The 13,138-nt window shown below is 34.0% G+C and overlaps 1 protein-coding gene across 5 annotated transcripts in view; it reads left to right on the plus strand.

The window, feature by feature from the left end:
• Window positions 1–13,138, plus strand: part of SRBD1 (S1 RNA binding domain 1) — a 244,418-nt gene that overhangs the window by 139,589 nt on the left and 91,691 nt on the right. For all 5 annotated transcript variants that reach the window (XM_070379644.1, XM_005897586.2, XM_070379641.1 and 2 more), the window contains one exon: window positions 5,514–5,605. In XM_070379644.1, coding sequence (XP_070235745.1) covers window positions 5,514–5,605 — 92 coding nt within the window. The remainder of the gene's footprint in view (window positions 1–5,513; window positions 5,606–13,138) is intronic.

Consider the following 13,138-nt stretch of genomic DNA (forward strand, 5'->3'; position numbering starts at 1 on the left):
CCGCTTTGTGGATATGATGGGATGTCCATCCCAGGGTACATTCACCCTCTGTTTGGTAGACATTTTAAGTTCTCATAGGCTTATTATGGGTCCTCTGTGTAATTACTCTACCGTTGCTAGACTCATTCTCTTTGGAAAATGCTCATTCTTTGAAAGATAACTCAGAAATTTTCTAAAAAAACTGTGATAGTTGGAGAATTGCTTCTAACTGGTCTTCCACCAGATGGTGCTAGTGTTACATACCTACAGGTAAATTACTTCGGTGTCCTTGTAATTTTGAGGTTGTGTATTTCTGCTCTATTTCTGTTTCACCATATTTTGCTTTTAGTGTGTGTTTTTTCCACACACTACTTTCCTGGTGTATAACCATGTCACCTCACATCTTTTTTGTGGTAGATAGTGAATTGATTTTGCTGTGGTGATTCACTTGGTGGATTGATTGACTTGGTAGATTGATTCACAGGCCAAGGACTAAGTTATAACTTAAAGACACATAATATATTGTATATTGTAAAATTTTTCATCATGCATTTGCTTTTTGACCTGTATGTACAAATTGAGAGTTATTCTTGACTTTTCTTTTTAGTCACTTGTCTTTCATGTTATAAAACAATATCATATTGTTTGAGGTCTCACAGGAGTCAAGTTTGGAGGTTATTACTAACCAATGATGTTTACCCACATTTAAGTTCAAAATAACTTTCATAATTTTCAAAGAAAATTTGGTTAAAAAGAGTGTTGGATATTATGTGATATCAGATCTCCTGGCCAGATAAACAATGGTCATTTTAAACTTGAATTTTATAAACTTTTTATTTTTACAAATAAATAGTTATTGCAGAAAAATTTAAAGAAACAAAAATTCATTTAAAGGAATAACTGATAGTTAAGCACTGTTAACATTACCATAAATGTTTCTTTTTTCTTTTTATATACCTATATTTTAAAAATATCAAAATTGGTCTTATGTCATAGTTTTATAACCAGCCTTTGCACTTAATGCTTCACAACAATACTCTGATGACAGTATAGTTTTTCATTAAAGAACCCTTTAATGATAGGCATTCTGATTTCAGGTTCTTTCATTCAGAGCCGTGCTATGATTAATAGCACTATTTATTTTTTTGTGTAAATTATAATTTCTTTCATATAAGTTCCTAAAAACATATTAGCCAGTTCAGAAAGAATGGCTATTTTGTGACTTGATCTTTATTTTCAAGTTACCATCCGAAAAGAGTTTTACAGTTTAAACATCCTTAACAGTGTGGGATCTTGTTTCCTGGCATCCTTAGGATCACCAGATTACCTTAGTTTTTATTTTTTTTGGCTACATGCAAGGCTTGAAGGATCTTAGTTCCCTCGACCAGGGATTGAACCCGTGCCCCTTGCAGTGGAAGCACAGAGTCCTCTAACCACTGGACCCCGCAGGGAATTCCCACCTTAGTTTTTATTTTTTTTTTTTTTTTTTTTTTTAATTTTATTTTATTTTTAAACTTTACATAATTGTATTAGTTTTGCCAAATATCAAAATGAATCCACCTTAGTTTTTAAAGTGACTAGATATTGCTCATTTGAGACTCCCTGAAATGACAATTCATCACTAAATAAAGGAATTTAAAATTGATTTTAAAAAAAATAAGTATTCTTTAAACAGTAAATCCTTATTTATGGTGATTTAGTTTTTGGCCTTGACTCCTATCCCCAAAATACAAACAACTATTCTTTCATACTTCAGAACAGATTACCTCATAGCAAAGCAAATGATTAACTTTTTTAGACACTTTGTCTTACTTGTTAAGAAATTTAAGTCAAGTCATTTACCTACCTTCTTTTCATATAAATGTTTCTCAGTCTGAAAATTTAGAAGAACTTCTTTTAGATAAATTATTTTTAAGACTTTAGTGAAATGAGCTATGCATTTAGCATCAGAACTTTTTAGTACCTTTTTTTTTGGTAGGCAGAAGGAGGGAGGAAAAGGAAACTGCTAGATATTGATAAAACTTAAGAAATTCTAGTATACTTTTGTAAAAATTGAAAACATCAGCTTTTATTAGTTTAAGCAAATATATCCTGGGTGATTTTTGGTACCTTACTAAATATAAATTTTGTTTTCATTTAAGTAGGTTAACTTTGAATTAAATTTTCTTTTTAACGTAGGAAGCATGTGATTTATTTTAAAATAAGAAAAACAGAAAAGCTATTTTCATATCTGGGAAATAAGAAGAGAGAAGGAGACTCATACTGAGGCTTCAAGCAACCTTGTAAATGAATATGAAAACTATTAGCCCAGTAACCAAAAAAAAAAAAAAAAAAAGCTAGTTTTCCTCTCTCATAAAAGTAATTCTTTCGTCTCAATTTGGCAAAAGGAATTACCACTCTTTTACTATCAGAATGAGTAGTCACTGTAAGAAGAATACTTGCAAGTGTGGCTCTAAAAGATTCATCAATGTACAATTTTTCTTGGTAGAAGAGACTTATAAACTGTGTAGAAATAAATTCTGTGGTCTAAATATATTTTTAAAAATAAATTATATTTATTTTTGTAAATGTTATTTTACAGATTTATGTAACGGCATTGACTTTTACTTGCAATAACAAAAATGAGTGTTTTTCACTTGCAGACTTTTTGTTTAAAACATTTTCAAAGAATTTAAAAGTAAATGCATCTATATTATGGGCATTACACTTGGTTTTTTAGGTTATGAGTGTGGTTTATATATATATATTTTATTTTTTTATAAAAGACCTAGAAAGACTCTAGTGCTGATTTAGATAAAGTGCTTTAAGAATGATCAGTTTCATTCTAGAGAATTAGCACACTTCTGAAATGTAGTTTTGTATATTTAAAGTTTGAGATACCGTATTATTTATTTACACATTTGTCAAAACAAGCAATTTGAAGGTATTTTAAGTATTGTAATAATCTTAAAACTTTTGAGTTCAGATAGAACTGTTAGTTAAATTTCCCCAAAATTATAAATTTTGCTCAAAATCTTGTCTGTTTTATGGCAAAATAAATAAAATAATCAAATTGCTAAGATTATGAGCCTAATTAGTTTACACCTGAGTGAAATTTGTTTTGTGATATATGATACATATTAAATGTTAGATATCTGGATATTGTGCAAAGTTTACTTTTGCTTTCCTCAAAATATGCTAGAGATAATTGGAATAATTTTTAATAGTTTATTGGGAAACTTCCTAATAAGCAGAGCACCTTGTAAAATCTCACATATAATATCTATCCTTAAACTCTAAATATGAAAGAAAAAAAAGGAAGAGGGCAAATGCTGTAACTTTTGTTCTTAGCAGCTTCTCCTGGAAAAAATCATCACCACTCCCAGCTTGATTTATTTCATTTAATTCTTGCTACATACACTTCTCAGATCCTTATATGTTTTATATTGAAGTAATCAGTGTTGAGGTTTTTCTGCTCATTTAATTATTTAAGCGTCCTGATCTGTGCTTAGTACTGAACTGTTTATTGGACCCATGCTATCTAGTAACTAAAGCATATAAAATTTACTACATTTTGTATTGATTTAATATTAATGTTAATCTAAAATCTTTGGGTGCAGCGTGTCACATCTGTTTTGTATTCCTCTGTTTAAAAGAAGTGGCAGTATGGTATTTGGAGGAATATTTATTATCTGAGTGTTTTTCTTTGCAACAGTTTCCCTCAGTCTTTTGAGAATTATAACTTCCAAGAGACAGTGAATCACCCAGAAAATTCTCAGGTACCCAATTGCTAAAGCCCACAGTTAATTGGAATTTTTATTTACCGTTTAAGTTCCCTTTGCTCAAATAGTGGTAATTTTGGAGGCTTCTGGCAATGACAGAATATAAATTTGTGGTAAGATTTTTTAAAATACTCTTTTCTCTTAATAATTGGTCCTGCCTGCACTTCATGGATACTCTGGGTTTTTTTCTTTTTTGGAAAAGAACTTTGTTAGGCTGAGTGTTCATTTGTGTTTGAAACTAAATTTTCCATAGCTGGTGGCTGAATATTCTTATCCTCAGTTACATAAAGGGGTTGGCTTTGTGCTTTGTATGTAATATGTACCTCTTACTATATCTTGATGAGAGTTTGATGAGGAACAAGATGAGCAGCCTCACTTTCCAATTGAAGAGTGTTCATTTTCCCTGTTAGGAAATTTGGAATAATAGATCTTGTTTGCAAAAAATATATAAATCTTCTTGTTGCCCCAAGTAATCCTCTCAAGTCTCAGAGGCTTATAATCATCAAAGTTCAATTAGGAGTTCTGCAAAGAACTCTTTGGAGTAGCAAACTAACTGTTTCACATTTTACTTATCATTGTTGAGTGGTTACAGTGGAGCAATATGTTAGAAGTTATCTGCTCAACTTGTCTCATAATTGAAGTAACTACTGAAGAGCAAGAAAGGGAGAGGTTCCTAAGAGTAGATCAAAAATTAAGCACCACCAACCATGTTTCTACTTTTGAATCTTGACACCTAGATAGTCACATGGTAGAGAACCAAAGGTATTGTAAACACTTAAAGTAGATGATTTTTAATGTATTATATCATAAAGAAAGCCCATAATTTTAAAATGTTAGATAAACTGTACAAATGCCAACCTCTGTACAACTGTCATCTGTAACAGAGTGCTGCCAGTGTGGTTTGTAAAGTATATGGAGCCAGAGAAGAAAGAAAGAGGTTGTATGATGGTTGGATTAAAGAAACAAGAAATGATTTAAAATCTGCCTAAAGTGATAATGTTTCAAGTTTACTGAAAGGATGACTTGAAACCCTCCTGAAAAGAAGTAGGGTGTCTGATCTTCTTCCTTTTCACATTGTTGTTGTTAATTATAACCAAGTAATAATAATGGTGAAGGCTTCCCAGGTGGCTCAATGGTAAAGAATCTGCCTACCAAGCAGGAGACGTAAGTTCGATCCCTGGGTCGGTATGATCCTCTGTAAAAGGAAATGGCAACCAATTCCAGTATCTTGCATGGGAAATCCCACGGATGGAGGAGCATGGTGAGCTACAATCCATGGAGCCACAAGTCAGACATGACTTAGCGACTAAACAACAACAGGGCAGCATTTATGGAAATAGTTTTTGTGTGTATCCACATATGCACGTATCCACATACATGTCTGTGCTTTCCAAGATGCTTTAGAATGATTAATTCAGACAAGAGTCATAAATGGATTATAAGCACCAGAGAAGCTAAGTATTCTGAAAATTTTGTTGGCCTCATGGAGGAGTATCCATTGTGTTCATTTATAAACTCTCTCTTATTACTACTGACAGAAAACAACTGAATGAATTCATTATGGATTTAAGCCTGTGTATTTCCTATGTGAAGAAACAAACATTGCTTAATCACTTATATTAATGAATAATCAAATAGTATAGATACCATTGAAATTTAAAGAGAGTGCTTTGCCCTTCAGTTCTCTTATAATACCTATTCTCACTCTTTTTTTTTTTTTTTTGGGCAGGCAGAAAGTTTGGCAAATAATATTCCCCTTTTCTTTCTTCTCAGTATCGTCAGTGAAGCAGGAGCATCGATCTACAGTGTCAGCCCTGAAGCTAACAAAGAGATGCCAGAACTGGACCCTAATTTGAGAAGTGCAGGTAAGAAACTGTGGACCATCATAAAAGCGTGTGATTTTAGTATTTTGGACTTAAATTTGGAGCAAGCAAAATATTTAAATATCTAAGGAATTTTAGAAGCTGTATTACGGGCATATTAGAAAGAAAGTATTTGATTGGAATAATACTGTGCATTATGGAAAAGAGGCGGAAGAAAACTGCTTTTAAGGAACACTGCACAGTATTCTAGAGTATGGTGAAAAATTAGCCCAAAACATTATTAGTAAAATTAAATGCTGCAGAGTTAGTAGTACAGTAAAACACTCTCAGCTCTCATTATTATTATGAAATATTACTATTAACAGCTTTTTGTTGGAGAAAAGTAATATGTTAACATAAAAATATTTAAAGTGCAAATGCATAAACAGTTACAGACTTTGAGTCTGTTGCAAAATATTTGCTGAATGATCAGTTTCTCTTGTCTTGCTAATATGAATTGCCATTAGTGTATTGTTTCAATCAGCCTGATTTGATTTTAGTTGTATAAAATTGCTCTGATTTCTGTGTTGTGGAATAGTTTAAATCTTGTGTATGAAGGAATTAAGATATTTTGAGACATCTAATTAAAGTAATTGGAATCACAAGCAAAATATAGATCTGGTCAGAGCATTTTTCTGTTTAATAGGTGGATATTTAGACTGCTTTGTTAGAAAGGACTTGTGTGTGTGTGTTTACTGATTTATTATTAATCAAAGTATCATTTATTTACAGTATTATATTTGTTAGGTGTACAGCATTGTGATTCAGTATTTTTACAGATTATACTTCATTAAAAGTTCTTAAAAGATAATGGCTGTAATTCCCATTGCTGTACAATATATCTTTGTTGTTTATTTTATATTTAGTAGTTTGTGTATCTTAACTCCCAGTTTTAGGAAATGCCAAATTAGGGGAAATAGACTTCTTGTTTAATTTTTTCCCCTTAAAGATTCTCATCAAATTTCATTGACTGTTCTTGAAATATATACCTGGAGATAGGTATTTGAAAATTTTTGCATTAATCTAAAGTTAAAGACTTCTTTTATAATCCAAAAGAACTTGTAGTTTCCTTTCAGTTGTTCATTCTATGATACAGTCACCTGTCTATAATGATCTCCTCTTCAAACTCAGATCCCAGCTCAAATTCTTCAGTGAAATTTTTCCCTGTCACACCAACTCAATGGGGTCTCTGCCTCCTTGACATGTTCTATTTTGATATTTGCCTTATATAAATAGTAATAAAATATTAAGAGGAGGAATACCTAGGGTAATTATAGTGGGAGCTACTAACACTAATCTTTTTTAAGCACTTAATATATGTGAAACATTGTGGTAAATACATTACCAGGATTATTTTATTTAATCCTCACAATTGCCCTGAGTCATTTATTACTCCCCCTTTACAAATGAGGAGACCAAGGCTTAAAGAGGCCACATAGCCAAGTAAGTGTGTACATAATATTTTGTGTATTAACTTCTAAAATAAAGGAATACTTTACAAAAAAATAAAATTCAGAGCCTCCCTCCCAAGTTGAGACTGAAAGATAGTCATCTAACAGGGTATTTGATAAAAATGTTACATAGGTGGTGGCAGTCCCTCAAACTTCCCCTTTGCTGCTATTTCCTTTCCACTACTGGCCTGTGTGGATACATAACTGCACAGTATTATTAGGGAACAAAATTATAATGCTCTAATAAGACTATTAAAATAGCAAATAATAAAAAAGGGAATTGGTATATAGTCCTCTCTGATTTCAAAACCTAGCTGTGTCTTCAGTTTGTGATTCACTGCAGATGTGCCTTCTTTCTTTGTCTTAGCTTGTTTCCACATTGGCAACAACTTTGTTTGATCCATATCAACTCAAAATACTACCTAGACATTTTGAGTCTTCATGGTGTCTGGTCCTGGAATCAAATGTTGAAACTGCGAGTCTCTACTCTTGACTTTCTAGGGCCCCACTTCCTTTTCAATTCCTGTTTTCTGACTGGGAGTCTTTCTCTTTCCTAGTGATTGATGCTGGGGATGACTTTACACTTCATTTGAGACCTACCTATGGGTGTGGGTTTTACCTTTCAACCCTCCATAAGTTTACTGTATCAAATATAAGAGAACCTCACCATTCTTACAAGTGTTAAACATATGTAAGAAAATTACCTTTATCTTACTATGTCTTTTTGACCAGTTTATCAGCTTATTGAAAACAGAAGTTATCCTTATATATGCTTACATTCCCCTCATAATAAATTTATTATACGGACAGGATTTAAATTGGATGAGTAGAATGGTAGATAGTTGGTATTAAAATGTTTATTTTGGATTTCTGATTTAAAATGAAGTTTAAATATCATTCACTCTCTTCTGAAATCTCATTAAAATGACAATAACTTGATAGAATGGAGGCATAAACTACTAGGACAAGGAGAATAGGGAAGAGAAAATAGCAACAATAGTTTTGAAGCTGGAAATCAGCTGAGATTCAGCCAGCTTGAGAAATTGGAATACTGAGACAGCATTGTTGAAAACAGAACTAACCTGAAATAGATCACAGAAACCGTGAGGACTTAGGGACTACACCAAGCACTGTTAGAAGTATCTCGGGAGGGCTGAGAATGGGTCTAAAATAAGAAGATGGATTAAAAGTCTCTTTAAAAAACAATGAGATCAAGTTAAACATAGAATACCATATAACCCAGCAATCCCATTTCCAGGTATATACTCAAAAAATTGAGAGCAGGTACTCAGCAAATACATGTACACAAATGCTCATAGCAGCACTATTTACAATACCCAAAAACTGGCATTGGTCCAGTAGCTGAATCTTCATCAGCAGGTGAATAGACAAAATGTGGTTTGTCCATATGATGAAGTAATATTTTCAGTCATAAGAAGGAATGAAGTAACGATACATGCTATGACATGGATGAACCTTGAAAACAGGCTAAGCAAAAGAATCTGAGCACAAATGGTCACATATTATATGATTTTATATATGTATATGAAATGTCCAGAATAGGCAAATCTGCAGACACAGAGAGCTGGATGGTGGTTGCCAAGGACTGGGAAGAGGGGACAGTGAAGAGGGGCTGCTTAATGTGTTCGGGGTTTCCTGTGGGGGTGATGAAAATATTTTGGAACTTGATAGAGGTGGTGGTTTGCACAATATTGTAAGTGTACTAAATACCAATGAAAGTTACACCCTAAAATGGTTAAGTTTGTGTTATGTGCACTTCACATCAGTTTAAAAAAAAATGAATTAGACCTAGTCCACAAAGCTGAGTAACTCTCCTTCGACTTTTGCAGAAGACTGGAAAATTGCTCTCTAGTGAGGGTTAAATAGGTTTCTGCACCAGAAGACATGGGTTATACACAAGAGTGGGAATACCTATTTTAAAAAAATGGATTAAATAATTATTAACTTGATGTTGTAGATACCTTCAGTTCAGTTCAGTTTAGTCGCTCAGTCGTGTCCAACTCTTTGCGACCCTGTGGACTGCAGCACGCCAGGCCTCCTTGTCCATCACCAACTCCTGGAGTTTGCCCAAACTCATTCATGTCCATTAAGTCAGTGATGCCATCCAACCATCTCATCCTCTGTCGTCCCCTTCTCCTCCTGCCTTCAATCTTTCCCACCATCAGGGTCTTTTCAGATGAGTCAGCTCTTCACCTCAGGAGGCCAAAGTATTGGAGTTTCAGCTTCAACATCAGTCCTTCCAATGAGTACTCAGGACTGATCTCCTTTAGGATAGACTGGTTGGATCTCCTTGCAGTCCAAGGGACTCTCAAGAATCTTCTCCAACACCACAGTTCAAAAGCATCAATTCTTCAGCGCTCAGCTTTCTTTACAGTCCAACTCTCACATCCATACATGACTATTGGAAAAACCATAGCCTTGACTAGACGGATCTTTGTTGTCAAAGTAATGTCTCTGCTTTTTAATATGCTGTCTAGGTTGGTCATAACTTTCCTTCCAAGGAGTAAGCGTCTTTTAATTTCATGGCTGCAGTCACCATCTGTAGTGATTTTGGAGCCCCAAAAAATAAAGTCAGCTGCTGTTACCACTGTTTCACCATCTATTTGCCATGAGGTGATGGGGCTGAATGCCATGATCTTAGTTTTCTGAATGTTGAGCTTTAAGATACCTTAGAGAGAACTAAAACCTCCATGCAGGAAATTAGGGGATTCAACCAACACAAGAGGAAATACATACAGAAACCGAGATCAGAGATTTCACAGAGAAATGGCCAAATTACCTTGTAGTGAAGCCCACAACTGACAAACCTCACCTTTGAGCAAAGCACTTACAGTCAGGTTTTTAGTACCCTGCCTCTGATGGAAAGTTGTTGTTCACTTAACACGTAAGGAAAATTTATACTGTTAAAGACAGATGCCAAAATATGAGGCAGGGGGTGGAGTGTATGCACTACATGGAAGAAATAGAGACTATGTAGAGAGAAGAAAAATAAAGAAAAAGCTTGATATCCTTAGAGAAAAGATACTTCACTCATTTAAGGGTATATTTACATAAAATAATTTCACCCTTTTTAGGTATACCATCTATGAATTTTTAAAAGCTTATGCTAGTCAGGTCACCACAAGTGCTGCAATCAAGATACAGATTATTTATATTAGGTCAACAGATTTGTCAGCTCCTTATTGAAAAATGTAATTACTGATTAGAGGATCAAGATGTGCTTTAAGAGCATTGCAGTTACATTTTAATCAGCTTTTTACAGTGAAAAAATTCTAATTTGGAGTTCTTGAATGAAATAAAAGACAGCATGGGGATTCACCTGTCTTCCTCTGTTGCTGTCTGATGGCAAGGAGAAGTACAAAAATGAAGTGAGTTTTGAACTTGAAAAATTTCCACTTTATAGTCTCAGATAACAGAATAAAGAAAATTTTAAAGACAGCACAGTTTAGTACAGTCTTCTAAGCAATACATTTATTTGCTCTGGAAGCTTTAAGATTCTAGGTGTTTCATGGATCTAAAGACCAAAACCAATATACTTCCTTTTATCCTTTGCATATAAGACAGCTTATAAATGAGGGGAGAATGCTGCTTTCAGGGGTACTGCACATGGCTGTAGCTCTGGTTGCTTACCTTTTAGGATGCTAATCTTCACTCAGTCTGGGATCCCTTCCACAGGTTATGCATGTTTTATTTTTCTTACATGCAATACACACACACATGCACACAGAGACAGTGAATGGATTCTCCTTCATGATATTTCTTATTGGTTGTTGATGGCATATGATGGAGCATCAGTTTTTGTGTGGGTGTCTTGAAACCAGCCAACTGATTGAAATCTTACTAGTTGTGATATTTTTTTCAGTTGACTTAGTTGGGTTTTCTAAGAAGACAGTCATCATCTGCAAATAATAATAAGTAATCTAATTTCTGTCTTTTCAGTAATCGTGTCTTCTTTCTTTTCCAATTGTGTTAACTAGAATTTCCTGAACAATGGTGAATAGTAACTATGATACAGAGAAGCGTTGGCATCATATGTGGGAAAAAATAGATAATATTTGCCATACATTTGGACATTCTGCATTTAAAAAACATATAACAACTTCATTGAGATACAGCACACAATTAACCCTTTTAAAGTTTATGTCATCATTTTTTAGTGTAGTCAGTTGTGTAACTATTGCCGGTATCCGATTTTAGAGCATTTTCATTGCCTCAAATAGAAACCCCATACCAATTAGCAGTTTGTACCCCTTCCTCTCTTTTTCCCAGTCTCTGGAAAACACTGACCTTCTTTCTGTCTGTACAGATTTGTCTATTCTGGATATGTCATAGAAATGGAGTCATTACAACGTGAGGTCTTTTGTGACCAACTGGCTTCTTTCACTTAGTATGGTGTTTTCAAAGTTTACCCATGCTGTAGCGTATTATCAGTACCCCATTCCTTTTTATTGCCAAATAATGTACCACCATACTGGTGTATACCATGTTTTTTTCATCCATTTATCAGTTGTTGAATATTTGGGTTGTTTTCACCTTTTTGACTACTATGAGTAATGCTGCTATGAGCATCCATGTACAAGATTTTATTTGGACAGATATTTTCACTTCTTTTGAGTATGTACCTAGAAGTAAAAACTCGGGGACATAGGGTGACTCTGTGTTCAACATGTTCCAGAAGTCTTTTTTACTCCTTTTACTATACTTTCCTCACCATTCCTCCTCTGCCTCTGCCACCATTTCCTCCTTTTCCTTTCTAACTCAAAATGAGTGTGCCGCAAGGTTGGGGCCATGACTCTTACTCTGTCTTCATTTTCTGAATCAGCAATCTACTAGACTCCTTTTGCCTGAACTACTACTCTGTCTCTAACTTGCAGAAATCTGTAGTTAGCCTGATCATTAAATGAGTACTGTTTGCTGCATAACGTTTCTCTTGGTTATCCTGCCAGCAGAAAAACAGCTCCATCTTCTCTTCAAAGCTTGAGCATACTACTTTTCAAATTCTACTTTAAACAGTATTCATCTGTGTTTCTCCTCCTGCCTCTGTCTCTTCCATATTTGGTTTTTATACTTCGCAGAACGAACAGCATCTGAAAGTGAAATGCCAATCCTAGAAATATTAGATCTTTGTCAGGGTTGTTTACTGGGTACACTGTAACTCCAGAAGCCCTTGGGACTTATTGTAGAATTAATGGCATCTAGAAACCATCATTTTCAATCCATCGTTGCTAATATTTAGCAATATTTGGATGAACAAATGATACACTGGCAGTGAATTGTTGGAAGGGAATCCAGTAGAAAACAGTTGAAAATCCTTTTATGTATCTCAGAAATGTTAAAATATGGGATCTACTCACACTTACCAATTACATACAATGCTGTAACCACTTTCTGAGTTTTAGGTTTTCATAATGTGGGTTCTCCTGAAGGTGTAGATTTGAAAGATTTATGTATTATTGATATACTTTTATTGAACTTCTAATATTGCCTTCCTATGCAGCATATGTTCTGATGCCTGTTCCCTTAGCTTGGTTTACTGTTGTTTCTTTAATCTGAAAGTATTTTGCAATGTATGTATATGTTTGAAAATCATTCTTATTGTATTATATATATAAAGGCTAGAATAAAGAAATAATACAATTATCCCTTGGTAGCCTTAGGAGATTGGTTTCAGAAACCCCTCTCAGGTACCAAAACACAAGAATGCTCTTGTCCTTTATATAAAATAGTGTAATATTTACATATAAGCTGTGCACATCCTCCCGTATACTTTAAAACATCTCTAGATTACTTGTAATACCTAATACAATGTAAATGTTATGTAAACAGTTGTAAGTCCAATGTAAATAGTTGCTAATGCGGAAAATTCAAGTTTTACTTTTTGGAACTTTCTGGAATTTTTTTTCAAACATTTTTGATCCATAGCAAAATCTGTGAATGTGAAACTTACAGATGTGGAGGGCTCACTTTTTTGTTTTTAGAGGATACCAGGTATGTCTCTGGTGGCATGTGTTTCAATGGGTAACTATAAATGTGGTTATTAGAAGAAACCACTTATACTTCCATG

This window comes from Bos mutus, chromosome 11, assembly GCF_027580195.1.
Source record: "Bos mutus isolate GX-2022 chromosome 11, NWIPB_WYAK_1.1, whole genome shotgun sequence".
Taxonomy (NCBI): domain Eukaryota; kingdom Metazoa; phylum Chordata; class Mammalia; order Artiodactyla; family Bovidae; genus Bos; species Bos mutus.